General features: G+C 32.2%; 1 protein-coding gene across 4 annotated transcripts; it reads left to right on the top strand.

The window, feature by feature from the left end:
• The first annotated feature begins 1397 nt into the window (after positions 1 to 1397).
• On the top strand, positions 1398 to 10246 carry LOC111013889 (uncharacterized). 4 transcript variants are annotated; one of them, XR_015792765.1, is made up of 12 exons: positions 1399 to 4874; positions 5103 to 5955; positions 6402 to 6709; positions 6832 to 6905; positions 7649 to 7733; positions 7856 to 7942; positions 8015 to 8087; positions 8653 to 8696; positions 9270 to 9398; positions 9499 to 9597; positions 9677 to 9800; positions 9910 to 10246. XR_015792765.1 is itself a non-coding variant. In XM_088127332.1 (11 exons), the coding sequence occupies exons 1-11, from the start codon at positions 2055 to 2057 to the stop codon at positions 9731 to 9733; spliced, it is 4629 nt and encodes a 1542-aa protein (XP_087983458.1). In that variant the 5' UTR covers positions 1399 to 2054; the 3' UTR covers positions 9734 to 10246. The 4 variants fall into 4 exon arrangements, 2 of the variants coding, with proteins under 2 accessions (XP_087983459.1, XP_087983458.1); XR_015792764.1 differs by having other exon boundaries at positions 9898 to 10246; XM_088127332.1 differs by having other exon boundaries at positions 9677 to 10246.
• The last annotated feature ends 14294 nt before the right edge of the window (positions 10247 to 24540 follow it).

Below are 24540 nucleotides of genomic sequence, written 5' to 3'. Positions count from 1 at the left end.
AAGTGGTTCATAGGCTGTACTTGAACTTCGGATCAGTGTCCACAAAAGTAAGGAGTACAGCCGTATGTTTTAGCGAGAACACCCAAAAACCATAATTCAGCTCCATATAAGATAGTCACAAAGAAAAACAAATTGAGATGGAGGAGATAGCCTATAGCACGGTGATTCTTCACCGTACCGATGATGTGTTTCGATAGGTTATGATATTCAAAATCTAGATAAGATGTGAGTCAGATTCGGATCCCACTTTTTTATTTCTTTTTAATGAAATATATTAAATATTTGTCGCTACGTGCACAACACAATTGCAGCTTTGATGATAATGGATAAAACTTGCCTCCCTTCCGATTCTTCGTTAGGGTAGTAATTTTTTGGACAATCAATCAGAGAATGATCCTCCTTGTTAGCTTGAATAAGGGAAATCACGTTAACGGAATAAGTCTCAATAATCAATTGAGTGAAATCCATTTCAATCGTCATGCTTAGATTGTCTCTGATCGTAATTGTCTCTCTTTATTAACTGTGAGCAAACCACAATAATATTGTAAAAAGGTGAGATATACTTCTCCTTCTCTATCTTTGATCACTATCCCTAGGCCAATTCGTTTTTCCGCTGCCCTAATTGTTGCGATCAAATCACTTATAAATATTCTACTTACCTTTTCCTATTATTGTGACTTTGACATCGGAGTGCCCAATTCGTAGAAGGGATAAGCTACTTAGGACACGAACAACCCATATAAATTTAGAAAATCAAATTGGAAAGCTCCATGCTTGTCCAATAACAATTTTTTTTTAAGAAAAGATTTTGGAATCTATTTCTATAAAAAAATTTCTTCAAATTTGGCTAATAATTCTTAAGAGAATTAAATACAAAATTGTTACTAAATTAGGGGAAAAAATACCAAAATAAAATATACAATTTATATTTGGTCTAAATACTATTCTGATACATGTTTTTTCAATTTTCTTTTCTAGCCCATGATTATCTTAATTCATTTTTATACAAATGTTATATATAACAAAATTTTAATACAAATTTATGACTACATCTCAAAAATTTTATAGGATGTAGTATTATGCTGCAATTGTGATAAATATATGAGATAAAAAAAATAAAAAGATTAAAAGGGACACTTTAAAAAGTACAATAACCTAAATAGAAAGAAATTGAAATATAGAGACAAAAAATAAATATTTTATAAATATAAGGAATTAAAATAATATTGGAACATTTTTTTTTCTTAAATCTGAAAAAAGAAATTAACCGTTTGTCATAAAAAATACGGATAACAATTATTTACCTTTTTGTTTTTTTTAAAGGATGGGATAACATTTATTTACTAAAATTAATATCAATAAAAAAGATATTATTTAGTTTATTCATTTCCTTTTTCGAGACCTCAATTTTCAGTTCTAATTTCTCTCGTTCTGCAGAACAAGAAGGTTTCGTTTCGATGTTTCGTGGATCACGTGCTGTTCTTGCGCTGAGAAATGGGAATTAGATAAATGGAAGAACATTCGAATAAATGAAAGCGAATATGCTTAGATCGTGCCAACTGCCAACGGCGTATTTTCGTCGCGGTTCTTCCTTAAACGGGTTACGGTCGGCCATCAATCGGGTTTTCGATTATGTCATGCTCGCGATCCTCTGTGATTAATGGAGAGTCTTGACGTTGCCGATTAACCATGAATATTATTATTAGGTTCTTTCTTATCTTCGAATTGGTTGACCGCTTCAACATTGATTAGCTCGGTGGTTTATCCATCTGGGTTTCATGTTACAATTTTTTAATTAAATTGATTGATTGATTGGCTGGTTGTTTGATTCCGATTGTTCTTGAGATCGTAGTCTAGGAAAATCGTGATCTGGGTTACTCGTGTATGTAGTTTTCTCTTTAGTTTTAGGAGTTTTGGTGATATATGATCCTACGATCATTGAGATAAAACATTGGCCCCTCGATTTTATGGGGGAAATTATAAAAATTACTATATGATGGCTGAAAATTTTATAGTTGTGATCCGGGTGGTCTGAGGAATCAGGATATTGGACGATGAACGCTGTGGGGCTACTAGGTAGTTACATTTCAAGGGGTGTTTATACAGTTTCTGGGCCATTTCATCCGTTTGGTGGAGCTGTGGACATTGTTGTAGTTGAACAGCAGGATGGTAGTTTCAAATCATCGCCTTGGTATGTCCGGTTTGGGAAATTTCAAGGTGTTTTGAAGACAAAGGAGAAGGTGGTCAGCATAATTGTAAATGGGGTTGAAGCTAATTTCCAGATGTATTTGGATCACAAAGGGGAGGCTTATTTTTTGAGAGAAGTTGATGTTGAAGGAGAATCTGGATTGTATCCTTCATTTTCAGGTGATGTGGCTGATGGGAAATTGCAGCTGGGTCTGGATGGTAGAAGTATCCTTAGTTCCAAAAGTTGCAATTATGATGCTAGGTGTTCGATAGATGGGATTGAGAAGAGTATAGATAGTGGGAAGATAATGATGAAGAGTAGCTCCCAACGGACACAGGTACTTGGATTTGCTTGGGGTCGTAAATCAATCAAAGAAGATCATCATCAGGACACATCTGTTGCAAGGGTTGACTCACTAGAGCGTGCTGAGATTGCAGCTGATCTTTTAGAGGTTAGGTGGTCTACCAATCTTCGTGCAGAAAAGGTTGAGAAAGCAGATACTTCCAAGTTTTCTTCCATTGATACTTCAGATGACAAGGATGAGGAAAATTTGAAGAGAGATGATGGGAGCGGCTGCCTGACATCAGCTGTAGAAGGTAACATGGGGAAGAGTCTTGATGAAGACTGTGGTTCCTGCAGCGAGCAAGTAACCAATGCCTCTCAATGGGAATTGGAAAACCTAGAGCTGTCTACTGAGGTTAGTAAGGAAATGTCAAGTTTAAACACCAAGGATCAAGTGGTTGAAACTTCCACTATTGGGGAAAAGGTTTTTGAAGGAAAATATGAGGTTAAATATGCATCAAGAGATATTGAACAGAATGCTAAAGATACTATGCATGTGACAGGAACCATCTCTGAGAATACAGAGATGTCAAGTTTAAACACAAAGGATCAAGTGGTCGAAACTTCCATTATCGAGGGAAATTCTTCTGAAGGGAAATATGAGGTTAAATCTGCATTAACAGATGTTGAACAGAATGTCGAAGATGCTACGCATGAGATAGGAACCATCTCTGAGAATACAGAGATGTCAAGTTTAAATACAAAGGATCAAGTGGTTGAAACTTCAATTATCGAGGAAAATGCTTCTGAAGGGAAATATGAGGTTAAATCTGCATTGACAGATGTTGAACAGAATACCGAAGATACTACGCATGAGATAGGAACCATCTCTGAGAATACAGAGATGTCAAGTTTAAATACCAAGGATCAAGTGGTTGGAACTTCCATCATCTGTGAAAAGGCTTTTGAAGGGAAATGTGAGGTTGAATCTGCATCAAGAGATATTGAACAGAACGCTGAAGATACTATGCATGTGACAGGTACCATCTCTGAGAATACAGAGATGTCAAGTTTAAACACCAAGGATGAAGTGGTTGAAACTTCCATTATTGGGGAAAAGGCTTTTGAAGGAAAATATGAGGTTAAATCTGCATCAAGAGATGTTGAACAGAATGCCGAAGACACTGTGAATGTGACAGAAACCATCTCTGAGATGTCAAGTTTAAACACCAAGGATGAAGTGGTTGAAACTTCCATTATTGGGGAAAAGGCTTTTGAAGGAAAATATGAGGTTAAATCTGCATCAAGAGATGTTGAACAGAATGCCGAAGATACTGTGAATGTGACAGAAACCATCTCTGAGATGTCAAGTTTAAACACCAAGGATGAAGTGGTTGAAACTTCCATTATTGGGGAAAAGGCTTTTGAAGGAAAATATGAGGTTAAATCTGCATCAAGAGATGTTGAACAGAATGCCGAAGACACTGTGAATGTGACAGAAACCATCTCTGAGATGTCAAGTTTAAACACCAAGGATGAAGTGGTTGAAACTTCCATTATTGGGGAAAAGGCTTTTGAAGGAAAATATGAGGTTAAATCTGCATCAAGAGATGTTGAACAGAATGCCGAAGATACTGTGAATGTGACAGAAACCATCTCTGAGATGTCAAGTTTAAACACCAAGGATGAAGTGGTTGAAACTTCCATTATTGGGGAAAAGGCTTTTGAAGGAAAATATGAGGTTAAATCTGCATCAAGAGATGTTGAACAGAATGCCGAAGACACTGTGAATGTGACAGAAACCATCTCTGAGATGTCAAGTTTAAACACCAAGGATGAAGTGGTTGAAACTTCCATTATTGGGGAAAAGGCTTTTGAAGGAAAATATGAGGTTAAATCTGCATCAAGAGATGTTGAACAGAATGCCGAAGATACTGTGAATGTGACAGAAACCATCTCTGAGATGTCAAGTTTAAACACCAAGGATGAAGTGGTTGAAACTTCCATTATTGGGGAAAAGGCTTTTGAAGGAAAATATGAGGATAAATCTGCATCAAGAGATATTGAACAGAATGTCGAAGGTACTATGCATGTGACAGGAACCATCTCTGAGAGTACAGATTCCAAATCCCAGATTTCATTGTTGAAGGATTGTGACTTATATTTTGGAGAGAACTTTATTGGACGGTGTTTATCTGATGAAACAAGTATTTTTTCCGAAGACAAAAGTGTACCTGATGGAGTCCAATCCTTGATATTCCATGAAACTTCCAAGAGCTCGATGTTGAATTTGGATGATTCAGGGGTACTGACTCATAAAGACTCCCACCTGGCTAATGGAGAATGTGAGATCATCGGTGTTCATACTGAGGAATTGCATGTGACAACTGAAGTTCATCCTAAGGTAAGCTCTATTCTGAAATAAAATAAATTAATTCACTCATATGTACCATTAAGCAATGTATGATTGTTAAATTCAGAACTCAGCTCTAGCATTTTTACTGATACAAAGAAGGTTGATAAAAATAAGCTATTATGTTCTCTTAAAGATAGAACGTTCACTGAATTTGTTTCCATCAATGCTTGACTCTTTTTGTTAATTACCACTGATATATCAAAAATTTAAAATCAGGATACAGAGTCTAGTGTGGTAGCAGAAGATTTTGAGATAGAAACTGAAAAAATTGTTCTTGTGAACTATTCTCAACAAGTGGATCGTTATAGTACTTGCGTTTATGAAGGCAACACAATGGACCAAGAAAAGCCACTGACATTCGCAGCTTCCCATACTCAAATAGTCTCCACAGATGTGCCTGGTTCAGTTAAAGAATTGCAGTCCGAGAGCATACAATCAAGTTTCAGCTCGGATTTTCAAGACGACAAAGGTGTGGATGGAAGTGTCACAAGCAAGTTCCAAAAATCTTTGAATTCGACTGGTTATAGAGTCATAACAGAAGAAAGTCATATGATGCCGTCAACGAGTTCTGATGATGAACAATTCCTTTTCAGTGATTTTGATGTTTCAAAAACCAAGGAAATTGGAAATGTTGAGTCAGACGGCCAAGATTGTAATGATAAAGAAGATGATCCGAGTAGCATTGATGAAGAGAATATATTTGTAAATAGAAATACTGAGATATGCGCTTCTCCAGATGGTCACGAGATCTTCAATCAGGGGATGGCAAGTCCCATCACAATTCCCCAAAGTCATCCAATTTCTAGCAAAGAAGTTGAGCGTCAGGCAGCTTCATTACCCAATATGCAGGCTGGCAACAACAATCCAATTGACTGTGAGATTAATTATTCTCAAAGCCATTCTGTAGACTCAAATTCCGAATCATTCAAGTGGATGGAATTATGTAAAGATAATTCAAGCTCCAAGTTCGGTGGAGGTGGAGAACAGAAAGTGGAAGAGGAACAGTCAAAAACCGAAGAATCCCTGGTTTCAGAAGAACTCAAAAGTATTCTTCCTAACACTACAGTGGGTAAGAGAACTTGGATTATATCTGTGAAAATTTACCTTTGAGTACTTATACTGTCTAAAAGTTTGTAACTGAGTTTATGCAAGCTCTATATAATATATACTCGATTCATTAGGTCTTTTTAGAATTATATTGCTTCCATTTTTTTGTGATTCATTAACCTTGACACCATCTAATTTCTTTCAAAGTATGGCTTTCTGTTATAGACTCCTTTAGGTAATTCTCGTCCATAATAGCAAAAAACAAGATGCACTTGATGTGTCCAAAACTGATGCAAATGCTCCTTGAGCAGCAAACTGTAGGGTGACAGGCTTAAAAGTTGGTGCTCATTCCTTATGATGGAGTGAGGTTACTTATACTTATTTGAGGATCATTATAGTTGAGAACATGAATGTATATCCTTTATGAACACATTATAGCTGTTGACCTTTTTGAGAAAACTCTTACAGGTAGTCCAGCAGAAGCTACTGTTGACCCAGTTGGAAATTGGAAACTTTGGCCTTTCTCTTTCAAAAGATCTAATTCCAGGAAAGCAACTCAATCAGCTGTTGACGATTACACAAATTTTGATATTAAGAAGGCTTCAGATAAGAACATTGGCATGGATGGAGAAGCAAGTATCTTTAAGCACAAGGAAGAGAAAAAGATGGTTAGGTCCATATCGCCAACATCAGAGCAGCTGGCGTCCTTAAATCTCAAGGAAGGGGGAAACATGGTAACTTTCACATTCTACACTCCAGTTCTGGGGAAGCAACAGGTCAGATTTTCTCCTTATAATTCGTCTTTTTTTTTCTTCCTCAGAATGTTGGTGATTTCAGTCGTCCCTTACTTTGTTTCCACTCATATTTACATTTCGTGACTGATTATGTTTCTCAACAGGTTGATGCCAGGATTTATTTGTGGAAATGGAATACTCGCATAGTGATATCAGATGTGGATGGGACAATAACAAGGTAGGGTATTTCATCCTAATGATTTTGAATGCGATGTTCTGATTTTTTGTACAGTTTTATTTATGTATAGAAATGTTTTGTATTGTTTAATCAATTTGTCGGCTCCATTCTCGGTCTTTTTCTTTTTCCAGAATGAAAATATTACATTCGAACTAGTCAATAGTATCATTCTATGATTGTTTTTACTAGAATTACCATCTGCTGGAATCAAAATTCTTAGACTTGGAGACGCGTTTTCAATTAATCACTTGGTGATTCAGCTGTGGGAAAAATTAAATTGGATAAAACGAGGAAGATTGTTCTCTTATTAACTTCCTCTGGGACGGAAACTAAACCTGTGTCAACTAAACATGAAGGTGGTTTTCCCTATTTGAACCTATTTCAACTAGAGTCCAATTTAGGTAAAAGCTGAAGAAAGTCAAATCGTAGATTTTACCCTATTGAACTCTGTTATTACATTGGTGAATGTTTATCCCCTTTTCATTTTCTTATAATTCTTTTATTAATTAATCATATTTTTATTTTCCACCGAAAGAAAGAAAATGAAAAAATAATATATATTTCGCATGGAAGTTCTACTTTATTATCATTTATTAGCATTAGCTTTTCAATCTATTGAGTCGTTTGATGTTTGCCACAATGAACTTACGTAATAAATAGCTTATTTATTTATTTCCTGGTTTTCGTTTACAGCAGTCTCTTTCCTAACTTACTTTGTTCCCCCTCATCTGTCACTATCTTAGATCGGATGTTCTGGGTCAATTTATGCCCTTTGTTGGAATGGATTGGTCACAGACGGGTGTTACAAATTTATTTTCAGCTATAAAGGTATTATTTATCTCACCCTCATGCAGTTGGATGATTGTATGTGATGAATTAAACTATGATTCAGTATGAAAATTGCTCTTTTCTCTCTCACTCAATTTTTTTTTTTTAATATTTTAATTCAGGAAAATGGGTACCAATTGCTTTTTCTTAGTGCACGTTCAATTTCTCAGGCCTATCACACCCGTCAATTTCTTTTCAACCTTAAGCAGGTGATGTATTCAGAGCTTAAACTCTTATGTTAAGATTCATGTTTGATCTCATTTGGGTCTTCTTTAATGCAGGATGGAAAGGCTTTGCCAGAAGGGCCTGTTGTTATCTCCCCTGACGGGCTTTTCCCTTCCCTATTTCGAGAAGGTACCACATTTTATCTCTCCTCTTTTCCTTAGAAATTACCTGAAACACATTATAGCTTTTCCCTCCCCTCAGATAACTATGCTTTGAGAATTCATGTCCAATACTCTTTTCTTTTTTACGTCTAGGATTTCGTAAACTACTACATGCTGTGGAATAAGTTCTAGTTATTGAATTTATTCTTAGAGTCTATGTTGGTTTTGGTGATTAAATAGAAAACTAGGAATTGCATGATTTAGTATTTCGATGCAGCATGCTTTTCCCTTGCAATGGATGGTTTAACATAGTCATGTGAACCCATAAGCCCTAAGTGTCTCCTGCATTTGCATCCATACTCTTGGGATGAAGTGGTTCCAGAGCATAGGGGTGCCCTAGTGGTATGTTTCTCAAGGTCTTAGGATCAAGCCCTCAAGTGAAAACTCGACAACTTAAAAACTCTAAGAGCTGGTTTTGGGATAGGCAAAGTCTTCCCAAAAATTAGCTGAGGATGGGTCATGAACATAACATACGGAGTGGGGCATGCTTAGGTTTGTCACTAATACCTTTTAGTTCATTTCCCTCCTCTCAGTTATTCGGCGGGCTCCTCATGAGTTCAAGATTGCATGCTTGGAGGTTAGTCTTCGCACTGTTTTTCTTGACATATGCCCTTGATATTCAAATTGGGAGTCTCAGGTATTTTAAATGTCTCATTTGGTAACGTTCCTATTTCTTGTTTCTTGTTTATGTTTTTTTATTTTTAATGAAGAGAAATGTATCGCATGATTCCAACCTCAAAGAATTCAAGTATGATAAAACAATCTTTTCATTTGTGTTTTGGAACAAATTGGAAATGAGAACAAGAAAGGAGAAACTTGTTTTGGTTGTTTCTAAAATTCCTATGCAATTATGTGAATGTTTCCAAAAAAGAAGAAACAAGAAACAAAATTAGTGGTAAAATGCTTAGATTTCTTAAGAAAATTATAAACGAAAAACAAGAAACGGAAACGTTACCAAATGGGCCCTTAGATTCTTTATTATCATACTGTGATAAGCTGTAATCTTGTATGCATGACCGGTCAAGATAGATTATTACTCGGATATTAAACATCTTTCTTGACAAAATCACTCAATATGAATTATCTAATATTATTTGTTTGCATTGGTTCTGAATAAGATGGCTCATAATCTGCTTTTTGTAACTTATAGAGAATCAGAGAACTATTTCCTCCAGACTGCAATCCATTTTATGCTGGTTTTGGAAACAGGGATACTGATGAATTCAGCTACCTCAAAGTTGGTATACCAAGAGGAAAAATCTTCATTATCAATCCCAAGGTGATTGATTTGAAAGGGCCTTCATGAATATGACTAGAAAAACAGCATAACCTTGTACTATTTGTTAGCATCAAAATTCATCAAATGTTCATGCTTGCAGGGGGAGGTTTTTGTAAACCGTCGCGTCGACACAAAATCGTATGCATCCCTTCATACTCTTGTCAATGGCATGTTTCCTCCCATAACCTCGTCCGAACAGGTTGCGTAAGCTGTAAACTGAACATGGACTATAATTCTGGCCATACTTCTATCAAACCAATTCTTTGATTATTTTACAGGAGGACTTCAATTCATGGAATTACTGGAAACTACCACCTCCCATGGTAGATTTTTAAAGTTGTCCACCTGAAATATTCCCGTTATGCCGAAGATCTCCTTGAAGCCGGGCATCATCTCTGCGCTGTGAGTTGATTTCGATTTCAATTTCCAAATTCTAATATTATGTCAGCTGCTGAAGTTTTGGCATTTCTCTGATATTTCTTCAACATCTTGCTGGTAGAACATATTTCAGATGGGTTTCTTAGCTAAATTCATTGGTGGAGATTATTAAACTCTTGGATCCATTGACAATCGGTCGAATCGATTGCCGCCAAAATTTTCCTGCAGAATGAATCAGTCCATATTTCTTGCTGATCTCTGCTGAGTTGAAATTTTTGTGTAACATACTTGATATAGTGTTACTGTACAGTCTGTTGTTTCGATCCACCAAGAGTTTAGCTTTTGTAAGTATGTAGTTGAAATGCATAGGTAAATAATTAAGTTCCATAAGTTTATGTATTTATTTCCTTTTAGGGAAGAAATTGAGAGGAAAATCCTTGAAACGTGGAATAAATTCCCATCTTCTTGTTTGCTTGTTTTGTACATATAAAATGCTTGTACATTTTCTTGTACCTTTCAAATTGCAAAAGGAATTTTTTTATACTTGGGTACCTGTGGGTATATATGAAATATGCATATTTTTTTATGTTACGTTTTTCAAATTATGCTAAGAATTGATGGATTGAATGAGAGGACGAGTCCAATTCTAGCTTTTGAATTAGGTTTGAGCTGATGTTTGAACTATCATCAAACTCAAAGGGAAATGAGCCACATAGTTCACTTTATTTATTACCAACACACTCTTTATTTTATTTCTAAATTATTTTTTCGATGGTTGACTTGAAGTTACAGTTATCTTCAAAGCAACTTAAAAGATCAATTCTTCTTGATGACTTTATAGGCATAATCGATGAGCTTGTCAAGCTCAGTCTCATTGATAAGGCCATCGTTATTAGCATCAGCATGAACCAGACCATAGTGAGCTTTGCAGAATGGAATAATTGAGCCGAGAAAGCCAAAAGCTTTTGTTAGCTCCCTTACGTTGAGAAAACCGTCCTTGTTGCTATCATGATATTTGAAAATCTCCTTCATGTGCTCCCGACTAAGTGGCATATTAGATGTCTTTCTATCGGAACCCTTATCGGAAATTTTTTAGATTTGTTTGGATGAAAAGTATGAATTCAGATGAAAAAAATCTTAACACGATTCAAGTCTTTAATAGCCACTCAAAAGAAATTACTTGGCTCGACTTTAGAATCCTATTCCCTTTTTTTTAGTAAGGTGAATGGCACCTTAATTAAGTTATTTATTTATTTTTTTTTTGAAAAAGATGTTGCCCAAAGATGGGTACAAAGATCCCAGGCTTCCCATAGTGTTATTATAAAGAATAGTGTAAGTTTTCTCTTTCATAACCTTAACCTCAGTATAAAAGGAATAATATTTAGATGCTTATCGATTAGTATGAATTCCTACCTATTATTTTTTTTTTAAAGTTGACAGATATTTATTTTTATAAATAAAATCTATTTTCTCCCTCTTTCTTTATGCATTCATCTGTATCTGTTTCTGCTGTCAATTTTTTTTAATAATAATTTAGTATGAGAGATATATTAGTTGATAAGTATCTAAATATTATTGGTATGATAAATGATGATGTGACCAACATATTAATTGATTGTTTCAGAAAAGAAAACATATGAACTGATTTATAAAATTCTTTTCGCACGTGGATGCATTATCTCTCCATGTAAGCATTTAGCACATTCATATTTTATTTTATGAATTGGAATTAGTACAAAAACACATTTTTTTAAATAACATTATTGGTTAATATTGGATTGTTGAAATCATGAAATCATTAATTCTTAAAATGAATCAATTAAAAAATTTAAAATCTTACTTAGTATGTTAATATACTAGTGGACTAATTTAGTATAAATGAAGTTAGACGTGAGAATAATTCAATTGGTCAAATGTTATCTCATCTATTACACTGTCCAATATTATACAAGAAAACAATTGTAACAGTGTAAATTTTTTATTTTAAATTTTATATAAAAAATTTAAACGAATTTTATATAAATTTAGTATGTTAATAAGTTTTGTCTTTGACTATTTAATAAAACTGTTGTGTTATAAGTTAATAATATTATTTAATCACATTATTCTTTTGATATGCCCTTCTTTATATTTTTGTCCATCTATCCATGTATCTAATTTGATAGATTTTTTGACATGTCAATCAAAAATCTGATTTGTTAAGTTTATTAATCTATGGTTAGAGATTTGAACCTCCAATCTTAGAATATACATCTTTTAACATGTTTGCGAATGAGTGGAAATATTAATAGTTGATAGTAACTTTATGGAAAGAGAGAAAAGAAATTAAGAAAGAAACAAATATCAATTGAAATATTTATCAGGCTAATTGAAATAATTGAAATAACAAGATTCATAGTTTATTCAAAGAAAACATCTTTATTCTCCTCCTTAATTTAAATCGTTTTATATTTCCAAAGAAAAACAAAATTAAATCGTTTTATGCGCATTAAGTTAGACTCCTACTTTATCCTAAAAAAAAAAAAAATGGGACTCATACTTACTTATTTTTTATTATACTTGCAATTACAGAAAAAAAAAATTAAAGGAAATTATAAATTTAAAATCTACTTTTTGTTTTTGTCAACACCCCGAATGATGCTGCCAAAAATCTCAAAAATCGACTGTTCCAGAGAAGTTTAAACCCAAGACAATACATTATTATTTAAAAAAATATTATGTTTTTACCTCTCTCTTATTTGTCAAAAAGTTAACGGGGAGGAGGACAAGATTCATCCTCATTGTTGAGGAGGCAAATATTTTCTTTGTTTTCCACGGCCACACCCAAACATAAAGTAAAGAATAATATTTATTTATACAAGTGCGCTGCGGTAAAAACCTAAAGAAAACGTTCAGCTTTTAACCCATTATTTGGCTCCACAGTTAACCAAAATCTAGTTTATTTTAAATTATAAGATCAAAATTAAACTAAATATAAATTATAGAATCAAATTTATAATTTAGCCATGGATGGTTGGATTGAAGGTTGAAGCACAAGTTCGTGGGGTGGGTCCATCGGGATCCGATGCCTAGTCCAGTAAAAGTGGGTTCTTAGTGGACTGATGCATAAACTGGTTTTGGAAATAAAATATTATTAAAATAAGGTTAAATATTTTTAATCTTTAGACTAATTTACAATTTGATCTTTAATCTTTGGGAAATATCGATTTTGTTTTTGATGTATTAAAAATAATTAACTAGGTCTTTTCATACAAAATTTGTTACCGAAAAATTGACGTGTCATTATAAATTATTGTTTTATTAATCTATTTGGGTATATAGTCATGTTACTTGAACCTGACATGTGAAAGAAAAGTTTTTTTTTGGACTAGATTTTATGTGTCAAGTAATATTTGAGTAACATGTTTACATATATTAATTATGTTAACTAAACAATAATTTAATGATGTCAATATAAACTTAGTTCAACCTTAATTGACATGACCAAAATGTGAAAAGAGACATTTAATGATTACGAAAAAAATCAAAATTTACCATATCAAAATTTACTCCAACTTTAAATTTCATGGAATTATACCTTAAATTTAAGTAAATGTTGCAATCATTATCTTAAATTTGAATATATATTGCAATTTTTAACTTTTGATAGATTTTTATAACAAAAAATTGTTTAGAAAATACCTGCGCCTTGAAGAATGAAGTGATCAAGTCAAAGAAATCAAATACCTGCTCTCTAAAAATCTCCTTTTTAGTTTTATCTGCAAGGCTCTTTTTGGGGCATTTTGGGCTTTGTCTTCAAACTTCTTTTCTGGCACTGCATGGGCCTTTGATCCAACTTTGTACACAGGGTGTTCATTGGGCTTTTATCATCAGCTAATGTGTTCGGATGACTGTTTTAAAAACTTATTTACACAAATTTCTAATTTTACACTTTTAGATTTCTGCCTGCAGTATTTTATTTTAATTTCGATTTTACCATTATTTATTACATTTACATTCATTATAGTTATTTGTTTTTTTAATATAAACGATTTAATTCCATAAATTATTATCATAATCTTTTAATTATTGTGGGTCCCCTACTAATTTTCAACCTAAATCCCTCAATTCACTCCGCGCTCAATCTTCAAGTACAATTCAAAATCACACAAACATCTTTTGAAGTCTCAATAAGCATATATCCGCATATTCAAAAAATATATTCAAAATCACAGTATATATTCACTTATATATCCGCATATATACATTCAAAATCATTATAGTATATATCTGCATATCCACATATATACAAGTTGATTTATAAGATATATCATAATCAAACTCACTATAATATATATCCTCATATATACAATAGTTCACACGAAATCAGAAATCGAAAACAACCATTGGAATGCAAACCTTGCGATCGAGATAAACGAAGATGAATTGCTCTGGCAATGGAGAAAAACGGAGGCGGCCGGAGATGAAGGCACGTCAGCCGGAGACGAAGGCATGCAGAAATCACCGGAGAAGAAGGAATGACGAAAATTCCTTTCGAACGGGATAAACGGAGATGACCGACGGAGAAAAAGAAGCTCAAACGGACGGAAACAATAGTGTCTGTGGAAGGAGAGGAAGAAGAAACGACAGAACAAGAAGGTTTTTTTGAAACGGATGGCAGAATGAGGATTTTGGGGATTTTGGAGATTTGGTAATTGATATTTTTGGAGAGTCTAATTAGGCATAAATTAAGGGATTTAGCCAATTTTGAATTTTTTAAAAATAGTTAATATTTAAGTGTAAATACAAAAGGATATGTTGGTAAATTGACGATAGGTACCATCGTTACTGTTGTTTCATGACAAAAGTGTAAATTTTATACATTTCAATCCTTTTATGTAATTATGATTCCTAAATAGGCTATCAATGTACTCATCCCCAACCAAACCTTAAATAGAAATTAATTAACAATAACAAAGTAAATTTGAATATAATTTTTTTAATATTTTATAACAAAATCACACCAACTAATAAAAATTTATAAACTGTTTAAAAAAATAAATTAAAATTTATAAATTTTTATTAGAAGAAAAATTATTGATAATATAAATAAACACATAAATAATAAAAGTGTAAAAAGATCCATTAAAAAAATTATGATCTCATAAATAAATGAGGGAGAAAGGGTAAAAGTTGTGAAGTAATTAATAATTATTATAAAAGTATGAGGCCTACAATAAAAGATGCAAATAAAAGTTGTAGGAGAAGAATAAGATTACATTAGAGGAGTAATTATAAAGTTTGAGAAGGATCCAACATTTCAATACCATCAAAAGAATGAAAATTTTGATTTCTATTCACCAGACAATTTAGCTATTTACAGTGATTAATTTAAGAAATCTTATTAAATTAAGGTGGCAAATAACATTTTTGAGGGGATAGAATCTCATTACGAAATTTAGACGATGTTGCAAGATAACATAAAAAAAATTAATGGATAAGCAATTCAATCATGATTTAGTTGATAAGGAACCTTTACTTTAATTTGTTTGAGCTTCAAAGTTCAAACCTCACAAAAAGAAACGTAAACCTGTATAAGTTACCTAAGCATGGGTTTGATATATCTTTTAGTTTAGCGGTTTATTAGTTTAGGATGGGTTTGATATATCTTTTAGTTTAAGTACCTTTTTAAGTTCGCAAGTGCTTTAACCTACTAGCTAGAGTGTGTTAATTAACTACTTTGAAGTCACTTTTTGAACTCTTCAAAAATGATTTTTAAAGCAATCCACTTCTTTTAATTTATTTGATTTATTATCAAATATTATTGTAGAATTAAAACAAAACCCTTAAAAGGTTTAGCCACCTAAAACTACTTAAAAGATTATTCTAAATATATTCTAAATTAGTAATTATCTAAAAGTCTCACGAACAACTTGTTAATGATCATTATTTGTAAGATGAGACAAATAAACAACTGAGAGCTTGCAAAGTGCATTAATGTTAAAAGAAAAGATTAGCTAAGCTTTTTTTTATGATCAACCTTCTCTCTCTTTATTTTTAGCTTATTTTTCTTTTTTTTTTTTATTGAGTTCAAGATACAATTTAGGTAAAAGAGCTTTAACATAGATAAATATGATCAACGAAGCTTGCATAACGAAGAGTTCAGCCAACTCTTTATTCTGGTTCTTACGTATTTAGTTCATAATATTTTAGCAGAGAAACTTAAAATCCTCGTTTGTTATTACATACTTTCTCGGCGTAATCAACGAGTTTGTCAAGTTCTTCCTCGCTGATAAGGCCATCTCCATCATCATCAGCAAAAGCTAGACCGTAGTGAGCTTTGTAAAGTGGAATGACTGAACCTAGAAAACTAAAAGCCTTTATCAGCTCACTTACACTAAGGCAACCATCACCATCGATATCGTGCTCCATGAAAATCTCCTTGATTTGGCTCCGACTGAACTTTATCTTCGGTGCCTTCTTTTCATTCGCCACTCTAGCGGGGACTTTTTGAGCTTTTGGTACGACATTAGCCTTATGATTGACAGCTTTGTCGACGATCTCTTCCTTGGTGATGATAGAGTCGCCATTTTTGTCATACTTTTGGATCATTTCACTAGCTTCAGCTTCATTCACATGAGATTGGCCCCGGTGAAGTTGAAGAGAATCGGAAGACATTGTTAAACCTAAGGCTGTGTTTGGATTGGATATATGCTAAGTTTTGGAGATGGAAAAAAACCTCTCAAGAAAATTGAGTATTTATAGTCATTTTGGGGAAACGTCATAAATCCCTTTATTTACAGAGTGGAATCTTATTCCTTTTCAATGTGATACATTGGGTATTTGAATAATTGGACTCTTAATATTTGCTAATATATTTTTGTTAATATTTTAAGTAAATTATACTAAATTTATGGTTACCAAATAGGAAGAGAAAAAGAAAAGGAAGGAAAAATACCATGCATGGCTTAGTTTTTTTTTTTTTTTTGGTTAAAATTTTTTTGTTTTTAATTTTTAATTTTTTGGTATAGGCTAGATATTTTAAAAATCTCGACCCTAGTTGGATTGTAAATGTGAAAGTGATGAAAGGGTGGACCATATCTAGAGAGCATTCATTCTCGACTTTTTTTTTTTTTTTTTTTACATGTGGGGTATCAGGAGATCAAACTCGCAACCATTTTGTTAGAGATATATGTCAATTATTGCCAAGCTATGAGTTTTGGCGATTATTGACTTCTTTTAAAAAAAATGTAAGAAAAATTCAAACTACATTAGGAAGACTTGATCACCATTAAAAATCATCTCAATCTTAAAAGGAAGGGGAGCTAACCAACAAAAACGGTTAATAGAGCTAATTCATGAGTTGCAACATTAAATTTTTCTTTCATATAGATACGAAGAAAATACAAGAAAAATAGAAAGTAAAGAAGAATATATAAAGAAATGACATAATAGACCCATGCAAGAACATGATTCTTGTTGTATTTTAGAAGAAAGTTAAAAATCACAAATAGTCTGACTCAATAATATTCGTACGCTTCAATTTATCCTTGATGTTACGTGAGGCTTTTATATTAAAAAAAATAATTCTAAGGGATCAAATTACACATACATACAATTTTTTTAATTTGCAAGTATACTATATTTAATTTTTATCGTTCGTGGCTTGGGACCTCAAAGAATATCCTTGAGATCTTGGATTCAAGTGATCCTATGAAACGCAACTCCATCAGTCAATGACCTGGACATACCCCTAAGTATAGGGGCATAAAGGCCAAAAGGCTGCCCCTATCATCTTTTATCTCCATAAAAAGGGAAAACTAAATTTATAATTTATCCTAAAAAACCATAAACTAGTCCATACTATAATATTTTTGATATGATATTTTTCATTGAATAGCTATTTTTATTATATTTAATAAATAAATGGATCTCACTAAAATTTTTTAGCTACTAATAATACACCGTATTATTAGAAAGTTAATAAAACTTCCAATCGTGTGTTGGCAAATATTCTTTAAACATTAATTGATGGCAAAACAGTCTTTTTATTTTTTATTTTTATTTGTTTTTGGAGAACAATGCAAAACAACATTACTTTTTAGTAAACACACAAAATGTTACAAAACAAACTCGTAATTTTTGAGAATAAAACATTAGATTTCCTAAAAAAAACAAAAATTAATAAAACAGTAGAAGTTAGATTGTTGCTAAAATGAGTACCCGCAATAGTAATAAGATTTGCATGGACTTGTGTTCATCTTAGAAAAAATTTTCACCCGTTTGGAAGCATCTTAATTTATTCTGAAAAGATAGGTGATAGGGATATAATTAAGTGGGGGCTTTATTTTTTTTTTATTATTATTTTTCCATCGGATGAAGATTCCAAATTCTTCAGCTGATAAGAAATGAAACTTTTTAGGAAAAAAAAAGGAAAACTTTTAAAATAAGGTACGTGATTCTCACTTTTTTTATGTTGATTTTGATAGCGAATAGTTTTATTAAATAAAAATAGAACATACAACTTCTTGATTGGGATGTCAATTACTGCTCGTCAATACTCGCTTAGACAAACAAACTAAAAATGAAAGAAAATATGCAGTACATTCTGCAGCTTGGCGAACTGAAAATGTTGGGCTTATCAGTACATTAATTAGAGAACAAAATTTCATTATTTCAATTAACTACCTCTTAGGAGAGGAAAACGATAAAGAAAAGGTGTCTGCCAATGAAAGCTGCCATGACACCCTCTTCTTGCCAATGAAAGTTTTACTACATAATTAGAGGTGTCATGGCAGAACGAAAAGCTGTGAATTGAAGAAGATCAATAATTCAATATTATAAATAAAACCATAATGGTGGTTTATTTAGTTCAACAAGTTCTTAAATTAATTGGTGATTTCCTTTTTTTATTTATTTATAATTAACTTATGATAACCATAATGTCGCAAACCCAAGAAATTTCTGCAACTTTCAATTTGGTTTGTATAATAAAGTTTAAATAATCGAGCCCTGTATCTCAAAAAAAAAAAAAAAAAAAATCAAATCCGTTCCAACGACTCAACAACGGATGAGAATTGAGATGACCAAAACTTCTATTTTGGGATTTGTTTCCAAACTTTGAAAAATATAAGCATGCATTTGATAAGTACGTGGTTTCCTATTTTTTGTTTCTCCTTTTTAGAAAAGGATTATTTTTAGCTTATACGTTTTCAGTTTTTCATAAAATAACAAAAGTGTTATTTGATATATATCTTTTTTACTTATAAGATGCACTAGAAATATCTTAAAAAATAATTACAACATAATAATTTTGAACAACCTTATTTTTAAAAAAATTTAACTTTCAAATGAAACTTTGACTTTCTTTAGTTTTATGTTTTTAAAAATTATATTTATTTGTTTATGATCTTATTAGTAAATAAGTTTTCACAAAACATATAAATAATATTTATTTGTTTCTTTAATTAATTATTTGGTTGGATTTCATGCTTGTTTATTCACTTCTTGAAAAGAACTTTGGTCAGATTCACACATATAAATAATAAACCCAAAGCGTAATTCAGTCATTGGAAGCACCAGTGATTTTGAAGGTTAAACCGAAGCAGGACTAACTAGCCCTCCTTTTCTTTTTATTTACTGAATATTAAAACTCCCTTGAGAGTAAAGTATTAGAGCATGGGGAGTAATGACATTATTAAAGAAAAACTATGAGCAAATTTAGTTGTGGCAGCCTCTAATTCCATGCTGCTTGGGCTGAAACTTCTCCGCGTAGTTGACGAGCTTATCGAGCTCGTCCTCGCAAATGAAGCCATCTCCATCAGCATCAGCATGAGCCAAACCGTAGTGAGCTTTGTAGAAAGGGAGGATGTTACCGAGGAACCCGAAAGCCTTTACGAGCTCGCTGATGCTCAATCGACCATCTCCGTCGAGGTCGTGCTCTCTGAAAATCTCCTTCATCTCCTCCCTGGAGAAGTGTAGCCTGCTTGCTGCACGAGGCATTTTCTTATAAATGATGTGTGTTTCTATAGAAAACTGCTTGGTTGATTAATGCAAGGTTGTGGGTATTTATAGTACAAACTCTCCCACTCCTTTATGATCATATTCGCATTCATAGGAATTTGTAGCTTTCTCTATAATACTTTTAAGAAATTAAAAATGAGATAAAAAATATAAATAAAATGTAAGGACTAAAATGAAAATGAATAGAACAAAACTAAAATATCTTAGTTGAGTATGCTATATTCTCTTGTACTATTGTAAGTTAATTAGTTGTACTATTATAAGTTAGCTTGACTATATAGTTAATGAAAAGAGCTCTTTACAAAATAAAAATTTTGAAATTATAAAAATCAAAATATCTAAAAACTGAACTTGAGGTACTAGCTCAAGTCATATTCTCGGGGGAGTTTGGGTGGCTTGAGATTTTAAGGAATATCTTTGAAGCCAGTTATGACCCTTGAGTACGCATGGACTTGCCGTAATGAAAAAAAAAAAACTTTATTTTTATCTTTTTCAAGAATATGATTTTCCATAATACTTTTAAACATATACCTTTTGTCTTTGGAGTGAATTCTGGCATGAATATATATAAAAAGAAGAAATTATTTAGTAAATAATTTTAACATTATTCACTTTTTAATAATATTGTTTGTTGCAGCACTACCATGTTTTCTTTAAAAAATACTTTACAAACTCCCTCATATTTTCTATTTTCATTCATGAAAAATGAAGACATTTCTATTTCACCTAAGTCAAATCTTAAATTTTTAATTTTATCGCATTTAATTGTAAACTTGATTAAATGATAAAATTAATATATTTAATTAATTAAGTTTTCTATTTCCAGTTGAAAAATTTGTAGTTAGTTAAGAACATTCTTGTAGTTGGACGAAGATACTTTTGTGAGTATATCGTTTTTTGAGTTATATATCATATTTGTTAGTTAAATTTTGAAAATGTTTTTTTTTTCTTTGTTGAATCTCTCCATTTGTTTTTACCTGCTTAATTTCGTGGTTAAACTTTTTAAGTATTTCAATATAGCTGGTTTTTAAATATTATGTTAGTTAACTCTTGGTTAGTTAGTAGACAATGTTTTATTTAATTTTTAACCTATATTAATTTTATCGATTATTCGATTTTTTTTTAATTTAATTTTCCAATTTTCCATAATATCTTAATTTATTTAAAAAATGTAAGGTATAACAACAAAAATATTACTAATGTAGATAAAATAATAATAAGAAGTAAGAATTTTCCATAACATATTATTGGTTTTGTTATTTTGTGGATATGCAATTTTCCCAAGGAAAATGAGAGAAAAAGATGCTCTTGCCAATTTGCATCTTTTATCGTTAAGTCATGCAAACACTCATATTTTAATGCATTGTGATGAAATAGATAAAAAATTATCCTACCAATAACCATGGTCATGCTAATAAAGCATTTGAAATAATTGTCATGAAACTTAGAAATTGAAAAGAGAATCAGCTTATTTTTAACTAATAAACACTGTCTAATATATTATTACTTTCTAACTTTTTGGATATATAATCTTTAAATTTTTTAAAATTTTATTAAGAGGTACAAATTAGAGAAAAAAAAGACTTAAAAATATTTAACATAACCCATATAATGAGATTTGCGAGGAGCTTAATTCGAATCTAGATAAAAATGGTGACATATAGTATAATTTCTTTATCAAATAATGTTCTTCTCTAACATTGACAGATGCCCATATTTCCAAGTTGGCATCTTGTCTTTTCTCCAAGCATATATTTACGTCTCATTATTTAATATTTGGTTTTCTTTTTCTTCCATACGCCTGCTTGCAGATTCATTAGTTCCATATTCTCTCTATCTTTTCTTTCATCTTGATTGTGACCACCAATTCACAGAAAAATTCTCTCTTTTACCATGTATTTATGATCGAAAACAATTTTGTTTATTGGTATCAATAGAGTCAAAATTAAGTAAATAAATAACAAAGCATGATACACTTAATTAGGGTATTAATATATCTTAATGTGAACAGACCACAAATGAAAACCTAAAAGTTTAAGTTAATAAGTTCTCTCACGAGGCCCGACGACAAAAGGGTAAAACATAGAACCTCCTACTATAATATCATTTTAAACACGATTAAAGATGTGTTCGGGAGTGATAGTAGAACGAGTTATTTTGAAAAAAGAGATTTAAGTATAATTGATTTTTCAAAATCATCAACAAGGATACCTCAAAAATCAATTTAAAAGTGATTTTAAACTTTCATAAAATCAAAATTTTAATTTGCTAAAATCACTCCCAAACATACCATAAATCACCAATGGACTTGAAAGCTCTGATACCATCTTTGAATCCCAATGTTATTATTTCATCTACATTTATATTAATTTCTACTTATTGGGTCTTGCGCAAATTTTTAAGCTCGTAAATGAGAAGAGGGTTAGATATTTAAATTTACTTGTGGTTTAACCATTTTTAAGAATATACTTATTTATGAGGTGGTATTCTAAAGATCGTATACAATAAATTTCTCCAGGGACATGCGTGAAGGAAACAAAATTGAAACCAAACTTCTCTTCAAGAGGATAGATGAGGCGATTGAAATCCAATGTAGATCCAACTTTCTATTAACTTGTGGGATCCGAATGGTTCGGGGACCACCTCGGCTCCTCTCTTCTTGAGAATCCATACATCCCTTATCAGTATATGGATAGCTATCTCTCGAGAACAGGTTTATGTTCAGCCTCAATGAGAAAATAAAACAGAGCACCTAACAACATATCTTCTCAGATCAAGAACTACGAGATTGCCCATTTCATTCTGGGGTGACAGAGGGATCGTACCATTCAAGTAGCTGGATATCTACAATCAATTCAATTTTTTTTAGTACACTACGATCAATTCAATTCGTCTTTCCCAGGTCGGTTCTTCGCCGTTGATGAGATTAATTGCAATGAGCGAGTCCAATTCTACACGTAGGTGAGCGAAATTAAACATGTTTTTTTTTTAGTACATGAAATTTCAACATGTTTTTAGTTCATGTGCGAATATTTATTCATTAACATAAATCAATGATTAAACTATGCATTGATTAATCATTATAACAATAAACACTGATTAACCCCCCTATTTTTTTTTGGATATAATTAACCCCCTATTGGTTTAACAATGATAATTGTTTTATGTTATATTTGTAATTATTTCTTGTAGCTATTATTTTTTATAACATTTTATCTAAACAATATTGGATTTACAACAGTATTGGAAACTTTTACAATCTTTTCAAATTTAATATGGGTTGACCAAATGTAGCCCATAGTACAGAATCTGATAAAGAATGCCCGACGTTGTCCCCTCGACTCTTTTATTTATATATATAGTTTGAGTATATAACGAGCCCTTTGCCCCTACATGAGTTTAGCTCAACTATTAAGGTATCTTACTTATTCAGATATCTTACTCTCAATTTAGAGGTTCAGTCTTCCCTCCTCATATTTGTTATACTAAAAGGAAAAAAACACTTTTCTTTTAAACACCCTTTCTAATGATATTTAAAAAAAAGATGGGTGTATTTAGAACAATACTTAGCTACTAATCAATCATCATGTATCTTTTCACTCATACCACCAATAAAATTTTCACAACTATTTATTATTTCTAAAAAAAAAAAAATCTTTACTCTTTTTTTCTACATTCATCTCTTCAACTTATTTAGAACCTAACTGCGTTCCGACAAGTAGTTAAATATTTTTCTTAGTTAAATATTTTTCTATCATGAAAACATACACCATATAATTCATATATATGTGCTGGGATTGGTGGAGTCAAATCAACGTCGGAACGAGTTAGGAGCGAGTTGGGACATCAAAGGAATGAAAAATATGGACGTTGAGCGGTGTAGGGCCATTCTGGCCGAGAGCACAGTGCCGCGCACGAAATCAAAGACAAAAAAGAGGCACCATTGAGACAGCAGAGAGCGTCTCAACTCCAAACACATAGGCGGAGATCAAGAGGTGCACACATGTTTCTTTTTTTGTGGGTAACGCTACAATACCCGTAGCGTTGAGAGTCCAAGGGTAGCGTCTCAACACTGCGACATAAATTCCCTTTAAATTGTCTTTTTTATTAGGTCTCTTGGGTGTGTCACAATTTCATTGAGGGGGCAACTGAGAGAAAAGTGTTGGTGCACGTTTTAGAGGCTGGGCAGCCGCGCTTTGGCAGATGAAAAGGATTGAGATTCTGGGGTGTAGTGCACTGTCGTCTACTAGTTCTCGATTCTTTGTGAGTTTGTTTTCATTCCTGCATCTAGAGAGTGAATATCTATGGGGAGATATTTAAACGCTTGTATCCAATCTCAATTTTAGTAGAACCCGTATTTGAACAGAAAGCTGAACGATAAACTGTTGGGATGAACCATTATAAATTTTTGTGTCGCTTATTACTTTTCCTATATTTCTTTTTGTGTTGTGTGATTGATTTGGATAACTGGATATTTCTTTTTGTGTTGTGTGATTGACTTGGATAACTGGATATAACTATAGATAGAGAAGTGGTCTAAATTACCTCATTTCTCAATAATATGGGGATGGGGAAGGGCAATGCTAGATCATTCTTGCAAGAACCAAGGCAGACACACAAAATTGAAAGGTTTCTTCTTTATTATCTTTGCCAACAGCTTACAAGTAATTTAAATTAAACTTTCAATGGCAGGATGGAAAGATATGGTTTAGATTATGTCATATTTACATTTCACAGCATAGTCCACCACCTTCTCCAGTTC

This window comes from Momordica charantia, assembly GCF_013281855.1.
Source record: "Momordica charantia cultivar OHB3-1 chromosome 8 unlocalized genomic scaffold, Mcharantia_2.0 BLBB01000008.1, whole genome shotgun sequence".
Taxonomy (NCBI): Eukaryota; Viridiplantae; Streptophyta; class Magnoliopsida; order Cucurbitales; family Cucurbitaceae; genus Momordica; species Momordica charantia.
The sequence above is the reverse complement of the archived record's forward strand: the minus strand, read 5'-3'. Positions and strand labels throughout refer to the sequence as shown.